The sequence below is a fragment of the Phalaenopsis equestris genome, unplaced genomic scaffold, assembly GCF_001263595.1.
Source record: "Phalaenopsis equestris unplaced genomic scaffold, ASM126359v1 Scaffold000224, whole genome shotgun sequence".
Lineage (NCBI taxonomy): Eukaryota > Viridiplantae > Streptophyta > Magnoliopsida > Asparagales > Orchidaceae > Phalaenopsis > Phalaenopsis equestris.
This window is the reverse complement of record NW_018164666.1, coordinates 3,704,659-3,729,909: the sequence shown is the minus strand read 5'-3', so window position 1 is coordinate 3,729,909 and position 25,251 is coordinate 3,704,659. Positions and strand designations below refer to the sequence as shown.

The 25,251-nt window shown below is 35.0% G+C and overlaps 2 protein-coding genes across 6 annotated transcripts in view; one reads left to right on the top strand and one right to left on the bottom strand.

The window, feature by feature from the left end:
• The window catches only part of LOC110023345 (vacuolar amino acid transporter 1), a 79,626-nt gene extending 71,091 nt beyond the window's left edge, over positions 1-8,535 (bottom strand). For all 4 annotated transcript variants that reach the window (XM_020722707.1, XM_020722708.1, XM_020722710.1 and 1 more), the window contains exon 1: positions 8,162-8,535. In XM_020722707.1, coding sequence (XP_020578366.1) covers positions 8,162-8,325 — 164 coding nt within the window. In that variant the 5' untranslated portion in view covers positions 8,326-8,535. The remainder of the gene's footprint in view (positions 1-8,161) is intronic.
• A 9,072-nt stretch (positions 8,536-17,607) lies between these two features.
• Positions 17,608-25,251, top strand: part of LOC110023346 — a 30,349-nt gene continuing 22,705 nt past the window's right edge. For both annotated transcript variants that reach the window (XM_020722712.1, XM_020722713.1), the window contains exons 1-3: positions 17,608-18,087; positions 21,172-21,234; positions 21,421-21,557. In XM_020722712.1, the coding sequence (XP_020578371.1) occupies positions 17,765-18,087; positions 21,172-21,234; positions 21,421-21,557 (523 nt within the window). In that variant the 5' untranslated portion in view covers positions 17,608-17,764. The remainder of the gene's footprint in view (positions 18,088-21,171; positions 21,235-21,420; positions 21,558-25,251) is intronic.

Here is a 25,251-nt window from a genome sequence, read left to right as displayed (position 1 = left end):
TTCGGTTCGTGTTCGGCTCGTTCGTTAAGAAATGAACACGAGCTTATTTCAAACAAACTAAATTTTAAACGAACCGAACACGAACACAAGCTTTGTTCGTTCGTGTTCGGTTCGTTTACACCCCTACACGCAATGACCTTTTAGGGAATTTACCAATCGATAGAATAAATTCACTTAAGTATCAACACCCCTACAGCAGAAGCCAATTCATCCTAACTAAAATGTGTTATCATTCAAATGGTACAAATCAAACAATTTCGAGGATTACCTATTGAATATCCTAACCTCCACTCAGCGAGCTTCTTTGAACTATGTACTGCATTTCGCTATAACGTGTCTCCAATGATGTTGTTATGCTTAAGCTTTTCTCTTTCTCAATTAGGGATAAGACTAAACTGAGACTCAATACAATAGCAATAAGGTCTATCACCACATAGAATGAGTTAGTTCAGAAATTCCTAACAAAATATTTTCATCTATTAAAAACGGCAAAACTTATGAATGAATCACTTCATTTAGCTAATTAAACGAATAATCAACTTATGAAGTCTGAAAAATATTTAAAAAATTTCTTCGAAAATGTCCCCACCATGTCTTACCCGTTTAACTAATAATTCAAACATTTTTATAAGAGGTCGATGGGATCTGTAAGGTCCATAATAGCTGCAGCAGCAGGGGGATCACTTACGTCTAAGCCATTTGAGGGGGCATATACATTGATTGAAGAAATAGCAAAAAATAAATTCAATTGACGTCGCAGAGATTAAACCCTAGGAAGATAGCTAGCGTGCATGATACAGATGTGTTAGGATCTTAACATCTCAGGTAGTTGCTATATATGGAAAGTTAGACAATCTATGATTGAATTCAGCACCACTATCATCAGTAATAGAGGGAATTATGTGACTCGGAAACTAGCATAAACCTAATGTCTTTCTAGGCATTTGAAATGCTAACACTATGAGAGCTTGAACCTACCAATGTGACTCTTCAATTAGCCGGTCATTCTTTAATTTCATAGGAGAATTACAGAAAATGTCATGGTGAAACTACAAATTCTTCTTCCTTGTTGATTTAAGCGTGTTGGATATGAAGAAAGATGTTGAGATCCCAATTATTTTCATACGACCTTTCGTGCAACTGGTAGGGCAAACATTGACTTAAAAAAAGAGGAGATAACTATTAGAACGCAAAATAAAGAATTGATTTTTCATATTCAAGGTCTTATACCTCCTCTTACTTACATTCCTGATCAATAGTTGAGAGTAGAAATAGAAATGTTGCAAAAAGTTTCAAAGGAGAATTCAAAAAACAGGCTATACATTTCAAAAAGAAGAATGCATGAGATCAAAACATAATTGATTAGGAGAGTTTTCGGGATATTTTAAACAATGGATGATAAATTAGGGATTAGTAAATTCGATATATGATTCTGAAGAAAAACATAAGAGTTGGATCTGGTATTATCTGTCTTAAGGCAAAAAACCAAACGCTACTTATAGTGTGATTGCATGATTGATTGTTATATGATGTTGTGTGCGGTTTAGTCAGACTGAGAAAGTTAAATTGAACGCTTATTGGGAGAAAATCCAAAATATTTTTTTTTTCTTTATGTATACTTCGCTTGCTTGAATGCCTAGTACAGCTTACCTCTCACACAACTCAAGGATCGATGTTATAATTTGACTTGTTTATGCTTTAGAGCTTGCACCTGTAGTCTGCATTTCTAGATGTGATTACTTATGATGTTTTTCCCCTTGTTCATGTTGTTGCATGTGTTATGAAATGTTTACTTTAGTTATGTACTATTTTGCTACCTCAGCACCGATTTTTACATATTGTTAAATTTCGGTCACCATGTAAGTTTTATTGCCTTGCTATGTTCATTTTTCAAGTCTAGTGTGCTTACATGCATATTGTTCTGAATAAATTAAGGGGGAGTGCATTTGATATATTGCCCTTCTAGTAAATAGAAATCTATCTTTGGAAGTTGATATAAATAGCGGTGGTGATAGAAGTCAAAGATAAGTCCAAACAAATAAATGGAAGATAAATATAAGTAATATAAATAGCGGTGGCATGTATTTCTTGAAGATTTGAAAAAAATTATATTATTCACTAGCCACTGATCCCTAACACTAGTGATTACTAATCTATATAATCATTCCTAAATACTTAGTTGAATGGTAACTACATATAAAATTGATAATTGAAACCTATAAAAGTAGTCACTATTTAATTAAAACAAATTTATTTTGAGTAACTATTTCTTGACTTTTTTTTTGTTAAGTTGGGGTAGTAATAAAATTTAATTTGTCGAGAGGGATGAGATTCAAAATCATTATAAGAGTCGAACCAGATATAGTAATCCCCAGTAAAAGATAAAAAAAGAGAAATAGAAAAAGAAAATAATAATAATAATAATATAAAGGTTCATACTAAAAAGAATTCAAGAACCTTTGAGAGAAAGCTATGGTGAACCTAGCATTCACTAGAATAAGCAACCCTTTTTCATATGAAAATAACTCGAACTAGATAAGCTCAAACTTAACCCAAGCCTTCCTACCTAAAGCACCCCAAAGATATATCATTTTCTCTTTTACCAAGTGGTTCCATCTACTTAAAGAGAAGGGATTGGCCATTGAGAATATTTATCAAGTCAAAATTCAAAGTAGACAACCATTTCAATGATAGAATCTCCCCACATGGACATCATATTTATTATTCACCTTGTATTCATTATCATGCTTCACTTTTGCGTAAAGTTATGCTTATTTTCACAAGAAATTTGGTTCTATACTGTGCGATTGAGGGTATCAATATGAATCATGCGAGCCCAATGCATGGGACTTGCCTAAGATGAACGTCATCAATACTAGTTTCATTCACATTTTATATTCAAAATAAATTATAAATACCATCGTTATAGCAAGCATATTAAGCATACTACCCCAAAGCCAATTTGCTTTGAGAGGTGGCAACCCATGGTAGCTAATAAAGCGCCATGATAATAGGATTTTATGCCAACTATTGCTAATCAATTGGGATCATAAAATAACTCATTATGACAAAACTATGAGATCTTTATTAGTTTGACCATCCATCCCATTTCTAATTGACAAAAATTAAAATCTACCATTCAAAGCACAGTTTGAAGTCCTTAACCAAAAACAGCCAATGCTTCACATCAAATATTAATTATGGGGATTGTGTCCCAGCATAAAATAAAATTGTGGTCAGTTTCTCATAAAAATGGCTAAAATATCTATATAATGCATACCTCAATCTATCATTAAAATCTAACTTTGTTCCCCCCCCCCCACCCCTGGCAAGCAAGCACGCTAAGCATTTAGAAGCCAATAAAATTTCATGAAGTACCTATCATTGATGCATTAGCCATAACAGTGATCTTGTTGAGGGGAAACAAATACTCAATACAATTCTCAAAAACTACAAGATTTGATCCTTGCATTAAGATAAATTATACAATCAAATCACCTGTAACTAACTGGTGTATATTCAACTCACTTCTCGATAATAATATGGCTTCATATATGCCTTCAAAGTTGCCATAATTCCTAAAATGATAAAATAAACCCTTAATAGTCACATAAAAATACCCCATCATGAAGATAGGGTAAGATTAATCCATTCATGGCTTAAAAAAATTGCTAAGAACGTCCAAGTTATTTTTCTTGCAAAGTCATTTTTTTATATTTTTTTCCGTATTTGTTCATAAAAATATTCAGAATTAATCATGAGTTCATTAAATAGCTCCTTTAATATAAGAAGATTTATGGCAAGAAACGCTTGTAATAAATCGAAGTGATCTACTCATATCAATCATGCACGAGCGACCTCGCCTCTCCCTTCAACAAAATCTTTTGACCTCACCTGCACCCTTCTCAATCGAGCATATCACATGATCTCCCATGCTCGTCCACTGCCTAGACTCGAGTTATAAGAAGAAAGATAGAGGTAGGGCATCGCATTTATCTCACTTATCTCCTCCAACAACTTTCTACACCTCTCTAAAGGCCTCCCTTTCACAATTGCCAAATCCCTCCGTTATCCTTCTCCTACTTTTCCTTCAACCAAAAGTAGTCGGTCATTTCAATGACCAAACCTCCGATGCACCTTGCTTCCTTCCTCCTTCGACCTACAGTAATCATGTACCCCTCTTGTTTTATTCTCATTCAACCAAGTGGACAACAGATAACAACTTTCAAACTTCCTCCTACCTCGCCGACAGCCCCCTTTCATTTTCTCCTATCCTTCGATTAAATAAAAATGATAAGTCGTTGCCTTCTCCTTATCTTATCTTTATATTTCCCCTTTTCATTTTCATCTCATTCATTACCCTTGTGACTCTATGGTTTCAGCTATAGGCTCGACATGATGAAAGAAGTAATCTCTATAAATTTAGAATAACTCAACTATTATGTTAATTATTTTTTAGAGAAAACATTAGATTTTAGTGAGTTACTATTGTTATACGTTTAATTAACTTTAAACTTAGATTATTCTACGTTTAGATAAAATTCTTGACATCCACCTAAAACTTAACATGAACAAGTTTGAGTAGGTTAGGCGTAATTCTATCATTGGTTAATATTTGTTTTGGTTTTAGATTCTAACTAGTATATTAGTTGTATGACTTTCAAACAAAATTTCGCCATACGGGGTTAATCTCAAGTAGATTAAATCTCATATGACTCATCTAAATGTAAGTAATTGTTATTTGTTAATAGATAAGCATATCATTCACTATTACGGACATTTTTATTGTATTAAATTTTTAGTTATTTTATAATTTTGTCAGCCCTATCTCTTGTGCTTCGTTTATAATCCTACAAATATGTCGTATAATTCTTTTATTGTTCATAATAAGGTATATTATATGAATGTTTACCTAATTTATTGTTGTATATATTTTTGTACGTTGAGTTGAATTGTGCAATTTCAGTATTTATTATCCATGCACCTTATCTCTATTTTAGATTTATTTTATGTAATTCATATTTAATATATCATTTTGATCACAATGGTAATAATAACTCTAATAATTATTTGTTAGTGATGTCTAGAATATGCATGCTATAATAATAATATTTATATCAGTATTAATTTCTTCATTAATGGCTAGTCTGACTAACAAATTCTCAAAAAAAATCATTAGATTTTCATAGATTTAGTGCATTATATATATACATTTGCAATTTCACATATTATCAAGTGTAAATAAATAATCGAGTCATAAATTGTTATATATGAATATAGATAATAATATAACATATGGATATTAGCATGGAAGTATATTTTTACAATCACTCATATTTATGATCATAAGCACGACTATACTCCAGTTTGTTTGAATATATAGTACTCTTTTGCTATTGCAATTCAATTATAATTCTGATTATTAGATGACACTGATTATCATGTTCTTATGTATATGATAGATTATCATTTTGGTTGTTCGTGTTGTACACATCATATCTTATTCTTTATGCTTTACTACAGCAATAACAAGCCTTTATCTCGGTAAGTGGTGTCGGCTACATGAATCTTTTTCTTCATTGCGTCTTATTGAGTGTCACATTTTCATTTAATTCTAATAGATTAAAATCATTTTTATACAATATACCCAAATCTTGTTAGGTCTACCACTGTTTTTCTTAACATAAGTTGAATCTAAAACACCTATTCTCATAACTGGATCATCAGATGATCGATGTTTAATGTGACCAAACTATCTAAGATGACTCTCTCTAATTTTGTCCGACACTGGAGCTACACCAACCCTATCACGGAAATATTCATTTCGCATTTTGTCTCTAAGCGTAAAGCCGCTCACCCACCTAGGCATTCTCATCTCAGTAACACTTAACTTTGATTTATGCTTCTCTTTTAAAAACCAACATTCTGCGCCATAGGGTTTTGCCAGTTTCGCCACCATCTTATAGAACTTTTTTTTAGCTAAGTGGTAGATTTCTATCACACAATAGTTCCGATACATTCCTCCACTTCAACCAACCAAATTGAATTTTATTAATAACATCTCCATCTATATCACCATGACTTTGAACAATATACCTGAGATATCTAAAACTTTAACACCTTTTATTTATAAAAAATTTCCCTTTTGGTTCTCTAAGCACATATTTTGTCGCTTAATTAATAGTGTTTGCTACTTTATCCCGCATAAAATTAGCTTCTTAATGAACATCTCAAATATTAAAATCTTGAAGTTTACTCATAAAAATAATTTTATTCGTCTTTAAGATATCATTATCTAACTATGTGACAATGATTCCTTGTATTTTTTATCTTACAAGACTTACTCTTAAAATTCAGATAAATAATCGATATTGGGTACTTAAATTTTTACTTTGAATGACCTTACAATATTTACACTCTCGACGATCTTTTTTTCTCGTAAGAAAATAATCAACTTGTGTTTTATTATATTCATTCTTATAAGTAATAATAAATACATTTCTTTTCTTAAATAAATTATTATGAACAAATCATCTGTTGTAACAAAATCTAATATGATTCTACCTTCTTCATTAAACACTCTAAAATTGTAGCAATAATGAATATTTTAAAATCTTCAATCACTCTATCAACATGTCATTTTAAATCTCCTCTAATAAAAATTATTTCTTCAAGAGTTATTATTTGTATTAATTCTTCTAGGTTATTCCAAAATAATTCTTCTAAACCTATTTGAGAAACATAAGCACTTATAACATTAAAAATCTTAATATCAACAATAATTTTAGGGTTATAATTTCATCTCAATTCTATTAATTTTAACAATATTATCTTTCAAACTCTTATCTATAATTATACATACACCATTTCTAATGTGACTTATAGCTGAATATCAAAATTTAACCTAAACTATCGATCTCCTTAGTATTTTCTCTAACTCATTTAGTTTCTAAATACATTAGACATTTATCATCTTATGAATTATAATATCAATTAATTTTATTAATTTACCTGTAAATGTACCTATATTTCAATATCATATCCTAATATTAATTTCATACACTAATTTCTTTACTCGCATTCGTCCGTAATGTGAAACTCTTACTTATTTGACACTACACCGGGGCGCCTTTATAGCGATTCTTTCGCACCTTTCACTATATTCAGGTCATACAGTACATTCTTTCCAAGAGATGCCCTAGTATTTACACAATGATTTAATGGATTTATGTCATGATTTTTCGATAAATTTTATGTCGGTTGCCGACTAGCAAATGGAATCATTCACTTTTCGCATCTGGGACTCAACAGTAGCAATGTTATGTTCTTTATGCTTTACTGGATAGTAGTTATGGGCTTTATTCGTCAAATACACACATGATAATGTTTAATATGATAGGTTCTACATATAAGTTTGATAGACCCTCATGACGGGTAGATTTTTTAGCATTAGTCTTTGTTTCGATATTTTAAATTATTATACTAATTTGTATTATATTTCCTTTGAGTTTAGGTGATTTGCTTATTTATTTGTTATTTTAATTTTTCTCGTTTAATTTTATTTTATTTCTTCACTTATATTAGCAATTGACTCTTATTTTTAAAGAAAAATAAAATTATTTTTCTCTTGTTTACTCTTATTATTTGTAAATAAAATTTATTTTAAGAGCACATAATAGATCTATATGCTTTCAAAACTTCCCATGTTGCCGGTGTGAACCATCTTGTAAACCTAGGGTGTGAAAATATTCCTAAAATAATCATTAACGATAAAAACAAACAAAAATAATCCCAACAAGCAGTCATGATCCTAATTCTTCTCTTGCGTTGAAAAAATCAAATCACTGGCAGGACAAATCAATTGCAAACAACATCCCAACCATAAGCCACCAACAGTTGATAGTGACAAAACTAGAAATTCAAATGAGAGAAAAAAAAAATACATCGAATTCAAAGAGGCAAAACTTCTATAAAATGCATAATTGCAGCAGCATTTTAAAATAAAATTTCACTATAATAATTGAATAACTAAACGTGTTTTTTCTCGGGAGAGACAAAGGCCACGTTGCCCCTCCCATAGTCCTCCATACATCAGCCCCCCAGCACCCGCGCGAGTTCCTGTCACTTTAATCAATCCAACACCCCGAAGAAAAAAATATACCTGTAGCTTTGGGGCCACTGGTAAGAACGGAAAGAGGACGAAGGCTCCCCACGCTCTTCAACCTCACTTCCACTATCACCACCGTTGCTGTCCCCGCCGCCATCACCATCGCCGCCATCAATGCCTTCCTCCATAAACAGCTCATCGACTTTTTCGGCCATCATCAGCGCCCAGCCCTAGCTGGCGAAGAGAAATTTTTGAGGTAGGATATCTCAAGTATCTGTGAAGCCGATTCGCTTAAAAATCTGATCAGCGTTTCGCCTCCTTCTATGAGCATTTGTAGGGTTTACGAAACACCTGCTCCATGGGGATGATTTTTGGGTTTCATTGCGAGCTGATGAGTGATGATGTGTGACTGGAAGTAGGGCAACCAGGTAAGCATATTCGTCGTACTGATCATTACCTGCGCCAATAAAATAATAAGTGCAAACAACTTTTTTGGACGTACGAGATATTTTAGTCTTGCTACATAAAATTAATAATTTGTGAAATTTAAATTAACGACAAATATCTTCACCTGGACTGCTATTAGCTGGTGTGTGTGTGTGTGCGCGTGTGTGTGTGCGCGTGTGTGTGTGTGTGTGATTGCCACAACATTATTTAATATTAAGAGGGATATAAAACTCATTAAATTAAAATCTACATGAAATAGCGTTAAGATTTGAAATATATTAATCTAGTGAATTCAATAGACACCCTAAAACTAATATGTCTTTGTAAGACAATGTGTTTCAATTAGGGTTGTCCTAAAAATTTGGTGTTCGCGAACAGCTCGTCTTCAACACGTTATATAACTTGTGTTCGAATTGTTTTTTTAAGCAAGCAGGTCAAACACGAACATATGTTTTTGTTTGGTTATGTTCAGCTCGTTTTAACTAAAAATAAAGAAACTACGATACTTAGGGTTGAATGATTCGATGGCTCAATCAAGTATGAACTGATTTCTTTGTAGCTTGGCCTTTGGTGGGACTAGGAGGCTCTTTGATGAAGGGGGAGCTAAGTGAATTGATTTAGTTGATTTGAATGAGGGTGCCTGCTTTTGGTTTACGAAAGACCTAGCCTCTTTTCGCTTTGATGGCTCGAGCAAGTTAAGGAAGGACGGTCATACCCTCTAATGTGTGGCAATGTATGGGTTGGATCCATCAAGGCTACCCTTGAGTGGTCGGAGGAATTGGATGCACAAGGAAAGTGACCAAGGACCCAATCATGGGCATACCCATGCTCAATCCAAGGGGCCCGTGAATTTTGAAACTATGCTAATAAAAGGGTGTAATTCCATAATAAGGCAAGGGTTGGCTTTATTGATGCACTTAGTTGCTCCTAATGCTTGCCCATCTAGCTAAGTTGGGTCTTGGTTTGTAACTAGGGTCTAGGTTTGCCACTGGGTGCTTAATTTTACTTTGAATTTGGTTGGTATTGGGTGATGTTTGAGCAAAAATTACTTGTTGTGTTCATTTAGGGCACAAATTACATCGATATTGGGTCAAAACCCAATGTTACTCGATTGACGGTATAATGGTGGTAGTTGGATCTAGCTAATTATGTTTATATCAAAAAAAGAGTTTGGTGGGTTTGATATGAATTTGGGTTTTATTTATTTCAAATTAGGTTCATAAACAAGTGGTGTCATCATATTCAATTAAGTATAATTGAAGAGGATTTTATTTGATTGACCAAGGAATGACCTAAGGAGGTGCTTACTCTAATTTGATTAAATTTAAATTAGGTTTTAATAAGATTTGAATCTCATTGGTTCAAATTGTTCCAAAGGCTTAAATTAGTTTAAAAGACTTGTAAATTTGAATTGAGAATATTAAGTGTGGTTTATTATGTTTCAAGTACACTTTAGAACCAATTAGACCTTACTTCTTAGAGAATTTTTTGAACTTAACTCGTCTCAACCTTAATGACCCTTGATGTGTTTTTCGGTCAAAGTGTTTGAACAATCTCTTAAGTGATCTTTGATTTATTATAACTTTATGTAAGATCATTGGCTTTATTTCAAGCCAAAATGAGATATTTAAAGCAGCTTGTGTGAGATTTGATTGAAAGATTCTCTAATGGGTCACTTGATTAAACTTAATTTATGACGAGCTTGGGGCCTCAATTTGTATCAAGATTGGTTCTTAATAATATTTTAATATGTCAAATTTTTATAAGTTAAAATTTTGAGAAAACAAAAAAGTTGACTTTTGTGGGTCCCATAAGTAAAATTTAATTGACCAGACAAATAGGGTTGAGCCCGCCTAACTAGTAGGAGAATCCATGAATGGGTGTATAGCATCACTATGGAATTTTTAGGCCACTTGATTTGATTTCAAATCTATTAGGTTTAAGGGTCTTCAAGAATATTTAAGGATTGATTGAAACATAAATGGGCTTAGATTGGATTTGGAATTCCTTTGTTCTAAAAAAAACTTACACTTGTCCTGCTAATTACATTGCTCCAGTTAGAGTTTGATTTAAACTCGTTTGAAATTAAAGGAAGATCTGAGATTAATTCAGGGTGTAAAATCAATAAGGCAAAAGGCGACCAGTTAGGACTCACTAAAAGTTAATCTTATGTTTATGAGTGTGGGTTGAGGATTTGGTTGATTTTTCTTCCATCACTAAAAGTAAGGTCAATAATGAGTCAATATAACCTTCACCATCCTTGTCTTCAGCACAAAATAGCTTGATTAAAAAATGATATGGTCATCATCTTTTTTATAAGAATGAGACATGGTTCCAATTATAACCTTAATTAGACTTATTATACTAACAACTCTAACCTATTCCACTTGAGCAAGATCAATATATGGAATTCCTAAGTCTCTCCTCTCTAAATTTGTGGATATTGAATCTTTATTATTCTTGGTGTTACAATAAGTGCATAAACCTTTAATTACTCTCACAACATCCTTAGCAATCATTTACCTTATAGTTCTTCTAATGTTTGTCATTGATAATGTTGTTACCTACCCAACTGGCTTTTGACCTATCATAATAAAGACCTTACGTGATGTTCAAGGAGTTAGTTTTTTTCTTTTCCTTTATTTATTTATTTATTTTTTTTTTTGAAGAAATAAAATAGACACGGCTTTATGAACCTTACAAGTGTTGAGACACGAGAGAGATCAGTATCCATGTTTTTTTTTTAATTCGTTAATATTTATAGACTTCTAACATGAGTTGAAAAATTCATCATAAGCTCTACGACTCATATAAAGCATCCATATGCATCATCATATACATAACAATACAAATAATAAGTATTGAGTACTGCTAGTTCTCATAAGTTGGTTTGCTCAAATAGCCCATATTTATTTAGAATAGTTGATTAACTTATTGATAATGAACTAATTTTCTCCTAAACTTCTCATCTGTCGGATACTACTTTCTAAATAGTTTATCATGATTAAATCTTGTGCTTGAAAAAAATTATCACCGCGATATTACACCAATCAAACGCATATGTCATTTTCCATTCACATGCTACCTCGATACAAATCATAAATAATAATGTGACACTTGACTTATAGCACTAGGCACCTCATATTGTCATAAAAAAATATTATTATACAATAAAAACTAGTATAAAATTCATTTGAACCCTCTAGGATTTATTCTTAACTAAAACTCAATAATAGAAACATCTATACCCCATGTTAAGAACTCTTTATAATATCCATTCAGTTATTTATCAATCTTCCATAATGTCTCAACATTGCTATTATTCCCATTACATTAATTGTATCAAAGGTGCAAATTATAAAAGAAAAGACAATCATTTTAAAAAAACTACTATTTTTTAATCATTTTATTCATCTCATCTCTACTTTTCCATTGCATCCTCATTTAAACAATTTTTAGTTCTTTTTTATTGGTGGCTATAGTAATTTTCACTGTTTTTCTCTTTTAAACTCAAAGACAGTCAAGGAATGTCAATAATCTTGAAATGAATAAAAAAATATATATGCATGCGAATAAAATAATATAGATATCATGTGAGTAAATTTAGAAGAGCCAACATTCTAGACTAAATTATCATTCTAGACTAAATTATCAAGGTCATATGAGTGTTCTTTTTTTTTCTTACTCAATGAGTGCTAGAAAATTTGTAACAGTAGAGTTGTTGATTATCATCTTAGCGTGGTGCTAAGATTTAACACACGCTCGTAAAATAAAAAGTAACTAATAATAATATCAGAAGTTTTTACATGGAAAACCCGGAAAATAGGGAAACCACGAGTCTGACCCAACAAAAAAGTTTCAATATAAAAAGATAATTACAACTATAACTACTTGTCTCACTGGCGGGAAATGATTACTAGGTACAATGTCGACTAGTGGCGATCGATAGCGTTTAGCAGCGTCCAGTCGGTGGTGGTCGACGGCGGTTAACGGTGATCGACGGTGGTCAATAGAGATTGGTGGTGACCGACGGCGATCGGTGATGGCCTACGACGGTCGGCGGTGGTCAACGGCGGCAGAAGTGTTCGATGACAGTCGGTGGTGGTTGACGATGGTCGGCGGTGGTCAACAACGATCGATGGTGGTCGGTGGTGATGGTGGTGGTTGTCGGTGGTGATTTAATGGCTTGATTTCGGCTTGATATGGTTCGAATTGCACCAATTTTGGTAACACTAAGGTTCTTCTTGTCGAGCCGATAATTTTGACAGTACATTTGTTGAAATTGGAGTTCATGAAGACTTTTCGTCGAAGTTTGAATATTTTTTACTCAAAAAGTTATCTCGAGATCTATGTCATGTCTCACGTTTCGTTTTGGATAATGGAGATTTGTTTGAGGTGTATCATTGCTATGTACCACCCAATGCTAAGAGATGTGTATAAACATAAGACATCAAAAGTCATCCAACTTTTAGAACATCAAGATTATAAATTCATAATGTTAGGGGGTGAAAATAAAAGCGAGATTTAAGTTAGACCTCATACATTATCGATAAAATACGAATTCATTATAAAAACTCAAGTATACAAAAAACAATATCAATAATTTTGTTTTCTATATCAACATAATTTTCATCTATTTGGTATTGGACTAACTCCAATGCTACATGTGCATTAATAATCCTCCTCCAAGCCCTGAAAAAAAAATTGCGTACGTCAATCGTACGCAGAGATGTGTACGTAATAGGGTACACGGGCGTTATATGGACGTGTTATAACTTATAACTTCCTTGTAACTTTCATGTAACTCACCTGTAACCCGTGCTTTTATTTTATTCATTGAGGTTACAAGATTACAGCGGGGTTACACGGGAGTTACACTGGAGGTACAACGGGGTTATAATCCCTTATAAACCCCGTGTAACCCCCGTGTACCCTTTTACTTACGTAACTCCTGCGTACGCTTGACGCACGCAATTTTTTTCCCCAAGCCTTATTACATTAAAGTTCACAACATCAATCATCAATTCCTTTCAAATGGAAGCTTAATCAACTACAAAAATTTTAATGCACAAATATGAACATTGGGATACATATACGATACAACACAAATATGTGACACGTCTATTTTTATAAACATAGAACACATATATGCATCAAAAAAGGCATTATAATATAATTATACATATACATGCAAACCACCAAATTCTTACATATGTACATATCTAACAACTAATCTTCGCTTTTTTTTGCCTATACTACCCAAATCTTTCATATGACATTGAAAATACTAATGTTTAAACTTCTAAAAAGTGGGATACACATTTTCATTCATAGTAAATGTTGGATATATGTGGAAATTCAAATTTAGCTGTTATGTATGTAAATACATTAGAATTAGGTGGTTAGCATGTAAATCTTACTAATATAAATCATATTAACAAGGACTTTAAGAATAATAAAGACGAGATAATAAGAAATTTAATAAAATTAAATTTTAAAAATTAAGGGATCCAAAAATATCATCTTGTTTATGATAAATAAAAAATAGATACTAATTACCTTATATTATATCGAGATAAGTCTTACTTTTGAATACAAAAATAGAATGATTGTTTTAAAAAAATTTAATACTAAAAACATACATCTCTAACAATATTTTTAGAAAATTTTAATTTATTAATTTATGACATGCGTGTACTTTTTGTAATAATTATTTAATAAAACACTTCTTGAGGGTGTGTGACATGTGTCAAAGCAATGTAAGAGGCCTGTTTGTGTCCAATGCTGCACTATCACTTTGCTCATCCTTAATTAGAAGTGTCTTAAAACACATATGGCCATGTGGCTGGAGCTTATTGCATTACATGAATTCATTATTGGTGGCACACAGTTTTTTATATCGGTAAATCTGAATTTATTAAATCCAATTATTATAAATTTAGAATAGTGTTGGGTTCAATTTAAGTTTAAATCAATTAGATTTGCTTATCATGTTTTACCGAAATCTACTACTTTGACTTTCTTCCCAAGCTAAATATGTCAAATCTGCATAATAAATTGGATTCAATAAATTAAAATTTACACAAAAAAAGTAAAAAAAAAAAGGATAATTATATTTAGTGAAGTGTAGATTTAATTTATATTGTTGCGAGATCCATAGATACCAGCAGTTGATGCGGTATATCTATAAATCAAACAAGAGAACGATCGACGAAACGAAAAAATATGATGAGAAAAATTCACACTAGGAAACAGTAACACAACGGAACACACAGATTTACGTGATTCGACAAATTGCCTACGTTTACGGAGCTGCTGAGGATTTTACCACTTGAGAAATTTACACCAGTCGATGGCCTTGACTTATAGGAGGAATCTTTCGCTCTCACTTCGTTGCTCTCTCTGTTATTCTCTCTCTATACTGAGATACACCGAAGAAACTCTACATCGAGATACACCGAAAAAGAAACACGTAAAAGAGAAATAAACTCAATTTCTCTTCTGCCACAAGCCACCAAGAATGAGTCTAGGGAGAAAAATCTTTTTCTTCTTTCTTCTTCTTCCTTTACTGCAAGTAACTGCTCCTACTTGCACTTCTCTTCCACTGCCCCATGGAAACCTTCCTCTATCCCGAGGAAACCGAAGAAGAATACCAAAAAGGTCTATCGTGACTTCTTAACCCAAGGAGAGTCATCTGAAGCTTTTATCACGAATAGGAATCGGGAACGGGCGTAGGCGGGAACAGTTCCACGATCGAACGGGAGCGGGAGGAGTCGCGACTTTTCGCGAAAAAGGAGCTGGCCAAAGCGAATTCGCTTCGCGACATAGCTGTTCACGAATTGCTGGCGGAAGCGGGAGTTGGGAGCGAGAGAAGGAGGCGTGGATCTGGCTCCAACTTAACAATTAAATCATGCATAAGTCCTGCTGATAACAAACGCCCAAATAAATTTCCAATTCGAGACAACTCATCGAGCAATTCTATATTCTCTCTACTATAGTTTGTATTGTGCAAAACCCTCGTGCTTTTCCTTCCCACCACTTTCTCAACCCGGTTCACTGCGCTTAGGTTGTGTTTGGCTACAACCTGAACTTATGCTACATAGGATTTATCAAATCAAATAAATTTGATAATCTGAGCTACATAGATGAGCTTGCGAGTGACAGTGAAATAAATTCTTAACTTTACCTCTTAATCAGATTTAGTAAATCCAGATTTACGTCAAGTGACCAAACACATGAAGAAAACATGAAAAAAAAAACGATTTAGCATGGATTTGATTTTTTTTTTCATTTTTTTTGGTATTTGCCTGGATTTAATCTAAATTCATGGCTAAATCCTATTTAAATTATGCTATCAAACATTATCTTATGTCTGCATGCACAAGCTCTACTTAACAACTTCACATTGCTTATTCCAACCCACAACAACCTCTGTGCTTCACGTTGCTTATTCCATCCCACAATAACCACTCATTCTTTCGCCTTATGAGATGTTTGGTATCATAGCTCAAATAGGATTTAGGCATGAATTTAAGGTAAATCCAACAAAACAAAGAAAAAAAAAAAATCTAACGCTTCATTTAATCAAAATTTATTGCGTTCCATCTCAGTTCCTCACATTCTATCTCTTTCATGATGTAAATTCAAATTTATTAAATTCGATTGTGAGACAAATTTAAAGGATTCGTTTACTAGTCACTCACAAGTTTTATCTTTGTTGCACATAATTTAATAAATCTGAATTTATTGGATTCGTTAAATCCCATTAAACGCAAGACCAACATGCAACCAAATATCACCTTAAGTGGGTCCTTGGTAGCATAAAACAAACATGATTTACATGTGATTTTAACTGAAGTTTTGAAAACTAGACCGAGTCGGCTAGTTTGACCAGTTCAACTGTGAATAAGCCGAAGGTCTGGTTCTTTGTGGCATAAAAACCACTCCCGCATTAAAACTGAATGAATCAGCTAGAACCGACATTCCAAACGTTGCACTAGCTAGAAACAACAGTCCAACAGTTGAACCGATCAACCGTTGCACCGGCTGGAACAAACAGTCCAACAATTGAACTGATTTATTTTTTTAGTGTTTTTTGAGAGATATTTTTTGGATTATAATACTTGATTACCGGTCTTCTTTTTTAGAGTTATTTAAATTAGTTGTTTGAGTTCACATATGATTTATATTTCATGATATATTTTTTATGCTACATATATTATGATATTTTTATGTTATTTAAGTTATATTTAATATTTTTTATATTTATAATGTCACTTGGTTCAACCTCCGATTCAACCCCGGTTCAACGTTGATCCTTGAACCTCGTCCTATTTCAGTTCAATTTCCAGCATTGTTTTCAAAATCATGCTTTTAACACAAATCCATTCAAAATCACGCTTTTAACACATCCATCTAAATGAGAAAAAATGTAAAATAAAATCGATAGTTTACTAAAAAAAAATTATCTCCTTTCGTTAATATTTTGACGCATAACCAAATTTATTAAATATGACGTATAGATGGATTTAATGAATTTAGTGCACAAGAAAAATTAAATAATGATAAAATGCCAAACACAATAGATGGATTAAAGTGGATTTAAGTTAAACCATACCAAACATTTTGTGGAGCGATGAAGCTCAAACACGAATGAGGGAAATTAGTAGCTACAGAAAGAGACAGAATCTAGAATGGGCAGGAGAGATAGTTACTGGCGAGTAATGGAGGCGAGCGATCTGAACATAGAGTGGTTGTTTGATATTGCCCAAGATTTTGAGTAGTTTAGTTATAAATATTTAACTTTAGGTGAAAAAGATTTTATTTCTGATATTATAGGTGTAAGTTATGCTGGGCTGTGAATTTAATGAAATTAGCTCTAAGATTGTTAATCTCTTAAAAACTTATTTAAATTTGAGCCCTGATAAACATAAGAGGAACTACCAGCTAAATTAATAGATTGAATTTTTCTAAACAACCTAATTCAGCATGAAATCCAAACATTAAAAGACCTATAGCTATGTAAAAAACCCCATGAAATCATCCTATATCCGACATCCATTCGAAGAACGTGAATCCGGGCAAGCCATCCACAAGCCGTTAAACCGATTTGCATCGGCCGTACTCGAACCAGAAACCGCATCACTCGTCTGGGCAGCTTAAACCCTTCGTAAACCCTTCACCCACCTCTCCGAATTGCATTGCAGGAAAATGGAGACAGGCGTCGCCACTTGGTCGTTTTCCGTGCAAATCCAACCCAAAAGGCTTCGATTAGTGTTAGGCTTCAGCGAGCCAAGGAATCCCCACCTCTTTCCTACTCAATCGAGCCGACTGGGATTTCCTCGCAGGCGGAAGCATCTTTGCGTTCTGGCAGAAGGGAATCGCCACTCACCGTGGGATGAAAAACCCTACGAAATTTTTCCTGGAGGAGGACGATCTTACCTTGACGAGCAGGACATTGCGACTTTCGTGGATCCTCCCAAGGAGCTCATCCCCCTCGATCCGGAGTCATACAACCCCGCCGCCTACCTCTGGTGAGCTTCAAGTGATGAAGTGATTTTTTGCTTTGTTTCCATGTTAGGTTATTTGTTGTTTCTTTTGATCGTATTGGGTCACATATTAAATGTGAGATGGTTTCCCTCTACAATTTAATGCTAATTATAGGCAAAGGATCACTCCAACTTCCTTGATTTTTCGTAGAGTATTGCATCTAAAGGAGCACAGCCTACTAAAGAACAATGGGCTCAAACGTACGTTGCATGAAATCTTCCATACTCACAATTGATAGCTCTTTAGCAGTTTGAATCTTTATTTTGCTATTCTTATCAGAGAAAGTGTGAAATGAGGGTTAATTATCAAAAGAACAGTTTTTTTTTTTCATCCAGAGGAATGGTTAAAGCTACACACATATCAGAGTGAAGCTCTCGGGAGACATCCTCCTTATTTTAAATAGTGGGTCGAGTGTGTAAGATTTACGAACAGACTACTATACACCAATAGATTAAGAAAAAAACTAAGAAGATCCTATTGGTTGAGTGTACTTGCGAAACTTCCACTCCTTCGCTTCAAAAGAAGAGATCCGAACATACATTTGACTATTTGAGGAGGGTTCTTGAGCGGATTCTTAAGAAATACTTTTGAGTGGATCCCAGAGAAAGTGTATTGTTTATTTCTAATCGGGCTCACCGAGCAAAATATATTCAAATGAATAAAAATGCCTCATGGTAATCAATCACATCATGTAGATCATATTTTTTCGCTCAGACTTGTTTGAAGATTTGAAATTGAAGCATCAAAAGCTAAACAAGATAAGGGTTTTTATTTATTTTTTAATGATGATTCAGTATTTCTCTGACACCCAATAAGGATACAGTTCATCTATGCATCAGCTGATATTATTGTTAGCGTCAAGGATATTCTAGCATCAATTATCCTGAAGGTGAAGTTTGAGGTGAAAAAATATTATGAGAATTCACTAATCTGTATATGTGTTGAATGGAAGATCATTTCTTCATGAAAAGGCAAAATTATTACGAAGACATAGCAACAGTTCACATAAGGTCCATAGCAACATTCTTCGGAGAAGGTGCTTAAAAATATCATATAGCAAGGCAAAGGAGGGGATTCTGGATCTTTTTTTTTCTTGACTCATTTTTTTGCTTTAATTCTTGCTCATTTCCATCTTATATGCAAGAAAATATAAAAGTGCCCAGAGAATCTCCACCGAAATTTTAGAACCTACATTTTTTCCTTTCTTTGTTGCCTCACCTTTTGAATTAACCATATTGTTAAATTTACTTGAGTCTATTCCATTGATCATTCTACCCCAAATTTAGACGTTAACATGTCTCTATTCATTTACTTATCACTACCTAAAGTCAAATTTATTTTCCTTTACGATTTTTTTAGTATTTTTATTTTACCTCAGATCTTTTATGATTTATGTGCGATCTATTTTTAAACTTCCCTAAAACTTCTACAGCTATTATTTAATAGAATTATCCATCTTATTCCATGTCAGGCTTGGCTCAGTTATGAAATTTGAAATTGTTTTTTTTATCATCATATCCTGAAAGAATAATAATTTCTTACCTTTTAAATTCCAAATCTGATCTTAGGGAAATGATTGTGTGTGTGTGTGTGTGTGTTTAATTCTCCCATGATATACACAATCATAGAGGATTATTTTAAATAACTCTTTATATTGTTTTAACATTTTTCAGATTTAAAGTTTTAAATAAAGGTTGACTTATGGATGAGAGAATGTTTACAAAAGGCAAGGTCAACAAAAAAAAAGGTAAATTTTTGTTTTCTTAAATTAAAATATTTTTTTAATAGCTCTTTCAATTTATTTGGAATGTAAATTGTTAGTGATAGAAAAGAAAAATATAAAATTTTAATTTCACCATCATACCCTTCATTTCTTTTTTCGAAATTACAAGCCCCCAAGCCGGATTTTGCCAGTTAATATGATAGAATTTATAAATCTTAGGATGAAAAGGAGAATCTTAGCCAAAAGAAGTGCATCACTAAGGAGATCTTACAATACATTCTTTTAAAGGGTACTGGCTTAGACCGATTTGATCATATATTTTGATATTAGACCAGATAGTACCCATTAGTCCCATCATATAATATAAAATTAAGATAATCCAAATAAATAAAATAAAATTTACAATAAATTATATATTTAATTTTAATTATTATGAATGTCTAAGAATAATCTTCATACGCTGCATCTCATAGCATGTTTGAAATACCTACAGGCAGAGTAATGCAGCTAAAATTTTCCTGGAAGCTTACATTTAGTCCACTTTTAAGTGTTTCCAGCCTTCATTTTGGCCTTCCTCACAATCTAACCAAGAACTAAAGACATTAATGGTTGAAGCAGGGTTTTTGATGGTTGCGTGTGTGGGACTTACCTTTTGTGAAGCTCCCAACATTGTCAAGGGATAACCTAGCTTATTTGGCACGAAGAGGGTGTCCTATTAAGTTGCTACATTCCTCATCAATGCGACCAAACTACTAGGAGGTCTTTTACATTTGCGAGAGCTCTCCTAGTGCTTGTAGGCTGTGCTAAAAGATTTCTAAAGATACCAGAGTCCTGCGTGCATGCTAGGTGAGAAGCCACACTGGCACATTCACTTAACCTCCCCTTCTTATGTTACTGTGCAATGTAGTATTGTAGACCACCAATAGCCCTCCCTTCAGTAGGTAATATAGTCTTATTGGCTGTTGGTATTATTGTTCTGTTGACAAAAATATGTTAAAAAGCATCTTGGTGGTTGTGGAGGCAAACAGAAAGACTTTGAAAACTGTAGACCTGAAGTATGAATGAAGGTAAGATTTGAGTGCCTGATTGAAATTTACCCAAATAATAATCTATCATTCAGTGGAAAACCTAATGAATGGATGTCCGCCTCAATAAAGGGATACCTTACAGCCTAGAGGATTTTTCATATAGTCAATTCTGAAAGATATTGTAGTTGACATCAATCTTCGAAAGAAAAGCCTTTCTTGATATATGTGTATCATCTCGATTTGCATGCCATTGATAGCTGCATATCAGGGTATGACTTTTTTAAGTTTTGATCTTAAATTAACATGTTTTATGGCAGGAAAAAACTTGGAGATATTCCTGAAGAAAGGAGGCTTCGGTTGCTCGCTTCATTAAAGCCTAAGTACTTTTTATGCCTTCTGTTTATTTTGATGCTCATAAGGATGGGAATGAGAATAGTATTCTCACTCTTTCGATACGTGTGGTATTGCTTGAGTTAATTGCATTAATTTTCCGACCTTTAGCATTCTTTATATTTTTCTTACATGAGCATTTTCTGGCCAGTTTTAAATTGCCTTTTTAAGTGCAGGCATATTCCTAAGCTTTGGGAACTAACAGGCACACGTTATCAGGATGCTAAGCTGGCTAAACAAACCGCATCTGAATTGCTGTCTGTGGAAGTCAAGTCCATGCTCCCGGAGTGTTGGAGATGTAGAACAAGCAAAGGTGCCTAACTTTTGTCTATTATAGCTAGCCTTCTTTTTAGGAATATTATTATCATCTCCCTATGAGCTGCTGTAATCGTAACCCAAACACAATCAGTTAAGTGCTGGATAATATATCAAATGTTATGTTCGTTTTTGACATTTTCCTTTTTCTCGACCTCTCAAATCATGGACCGAGAGGTTCTCCCAAATGTTGTGATCAAGAAACATTGACAATGAAATCATCAGAGGAGTTCAACTAGCTTTAGGGAGGAGTGATTGTGAGAAAGGTTTGTGCAACGAGCAAGTTAGATGGATGATTGGGTCCACTTCAGAAAAAAAGGAAAAATAAAAAAATCATTGGAGAGGGTTTCTCATCGTGGATTGCAGATGCTTCTTCTATCCCTGAATACACTAAATGAACTTGAGAGAGATGGAACCATAATGACACCGAATTTAGAGTTTTATTTCAATTTATATGCCTAGATATATGTATTTTAGTTTGATATTTATGTTTCTATGTTTTAGGATGACATACTTATTATTAGGAGAGTCTAACTTTTATAAACATGGGTTGGTTTGTGTGGGTTAGGTGGAGAGTTTTCAGATTTGTGTTTGTTTTCTCTTGGAAGGTTTCAGTCCATCCAAACCTGCCTCTGCAGCTATATCTTGGATTGGAACCCAGTTTGTGTTTGGTTTTTATCTTGTTCTTTATGTTATTCACTTTTCTTCCCATTTCTTTCCCCAATTCTTATTGAAATCAATAACCCCACTTTGCCGATATCATTTTGGTTTTAGAGCACAGATTTCTGCTGTACCGATCTGCTGAATTTTGTCAGAGCAGATTTTTGTTCTTTGTATTTTCTTGCTTTCTCTATGCTACTGCTGTCCAGCCATGGGGTCCCTTTGGGGCCAGTCACAGAAGATTGCCGATCGTTTTCTTGATCCCGTTTATTCCCCAGAATTTGCTGATAGATTTTTGTCCCTGCTTTCGTTTGTGGCTCTTTCTGCTCTCTAAAATCTACCATCAATAGCTGGCTGAATTCAAACTTCTTGATCATTCTTGAAGCAGTCCGGTCGCATCCCTGCAGTCCTCTGGATTTCTGTCCAGACTTTCATTTTTCTGGATTTAGATGGCTGCAAGTTTTGTTTCTAGTATTGCAGTTCTGTGTGCAGGAATTCCAGAATCAGAGTCTAACAGTGTTATGTGCAGTAATTCCAGATCAAAGGATTTTGGTCCCAGTTTTCTGTCTTCTTGTTCTTCCGTGTGGTGTTTCCTACATTCTTTCTGCAAGTTGCCTTCAATCACAAATCATCCGAGTTCTCATCCCCTTTCCTCTACAACCTCCTGTCAAAATAGCGGGCAAAAGAAAATCAGGATGCCGCCAAGAAGAAACAACATACGTCCAACTCAAGAATTTGTCATAGAAGACTTGCAATGAGAAAGTTGTTTATAAGAAAGATTGTCAATTCTTGAACTGTGTGACCTTGGAGAACGTAAAAAATAATCTGGAAATGAGGTGATAGTTGGTGTTGGCATCAATTTTTGGATATCATAGGTGTGAGGTGTCTACCTTTGATCGACGAAAATTAGTTATCGCGCCATGTACGATTTTGGCTCGAATTAGCCCGATCGCTTGATGAAGTGGTTCAGATTGCCCCAAATGATGAAACGAACCACACGAGTGCGTCCGGAATGTCAATTTCACTTACGGGGGATGTTTACTTCGCTACGGCTTCGCGGGCGGGGTAAAAATGTGCGAATTATCGTTTTGGGCATAATTGTCAAAAAAGTGGCCCAAACGACCCCGAATGACGAAACGAACTGCGCCAATGCGTCCGGAACGTCGATTTTAGCCAAGAAGGACGTTCACTTCGCCGCGAGGACGTATACGAGTGAAGAATACACGAAGGATAATTATAATAATAATAATAATAATATTATTATTATTATTATTATAATTATCCTTCGTGTATTCTTCACTCGTATACGTCCTCGCGGCGAAGTGAACGTCCTTCTTGGCTAAAATCGACGTTCCGGACGCATTGGCGCAGTTCGTTTCGTCATTCGGGGTCGTTTGGGCCACTTTTTTGACGGGATTTCAAATGGAGATTTTGGCCGCCTCCGGCCATTTTCTCGCACTCTTTGTCGGTCCTCGCCGGTAACTCCTGCCGGCCTAGACACTCCTCCCTCCGACGACCGGAGCCGCACCCCCCTCTTCCTTCTTCTTCTCTTCTATCTTCTTGGCTGCATTCAGATCCGCCGGCTCCTCCAACTCCGACGCCAAGATCCGGTCATTCGTCGGACCTCTTCCTCGCCCACATTTTTACCCCGTTGGCGTCGAATTTATACCGGAGAAAATCAGTGGGGCGAGCTTCAAATTTTGGGTTTTCCTCCGCGTTTCTTTCGCTCCCGGTGCGCACTGCCGGCGGGCTAACTCCTTTACCTCGCCGTCCTATCTTCCCGACGACCGGATACTTCGTCGGAGCACCTCGACGTAGCCGGACAGCAAGCGGCGTCGCTGTTCGAGGAGGTGCAAGCGTCTCTTCCTTTGCGAGGAAAACTCCTCTTTTACTGTCGTCGAGCGATCCTCTCTCGCGAAGATTTATTGTGGGATGCACTGAAGCACGGACTGGACGTCGACGGCTTGAAGCAAATAAAGAAAACGCGTCTGCAACCTTCGCGGTGGTGAGATCCCCTAAACTTCTAGCTAGCCTTAGGTTTAGTGGTGTCTAGGCGTGTGAGTTTGATCAACCACACGGAGTGCGTGCGCCGGCATGGGTCGGCGCGAAGACGTGCCTGCGTGATGGATCGTCGATTTTCTAGAGCTAACTTTTAGGTTAGGACTTCCTGTTCGTAACCAAACGCCATTCTTAGAGCCGAGTGTCTCCCTTTTATTGTGAGTCTTAGCACAAGTCCTGATGGGTCGGAGTCCCTCACTCCCCTTGCTTTGGGTTTCCCTAGCTTTACTTGGAGAAGTTAGGGGGTCGGACTTGACAAAGCGAGAGAAGCTTCATAGTTGGCTCGCTTTGCAAAATTTGGAGGAGTTCGCGAAATGTGAAAAGCTTTGTAGCTAGCACATTTCGCAACGCCGTGGAGAGTTTCCCCCTCGAAGATCCGGGGAGAAACTCCCCACATTTCCTCAGTAAAACAAGAGTCGGCGATGCCGCATTTCCAAGGGTCTAAACCTTAGGTTTCCTAGGTGACGTCGTTAGTACAAGCGTGACTCGCTATCATGTGTGGTCATTTGCACCTCATTGTTTGCATATGTGTGTCTTGCATTGTTACATATTGTGTGTCATATATCACACTTGCACTTGCACCTTGCACCTTACACCTTCCACCTTGCACTTGCACGTTGCACTTGCACTTGCATCTTATATCTTGCACTTGCACCTGCACCGACACCACTTGTGCCTCGATCGGTTATCCCAAACCGGTCACATCACTTGTGTTTCAACCGGCTACCTCGGTCCGGTTGGCACAATACTTTGGTTTGACCAGATGCTCCATCTGGATCGACCTACCACTTGCTCATTTGCATGTTGTGTATGTGCATGTACATTTTTGTCTGCATGATCAATATCATCTCCTTGAGTTGCATTCTTTCGGGTCACTGCCTTACCAGTATACCCTCTTTTCGGACCCTTGCCGCTACGACATGCATACCTTCGGGTCACTGTCTTACCGGCATACCCTCTTTTCGGGCCGCTGC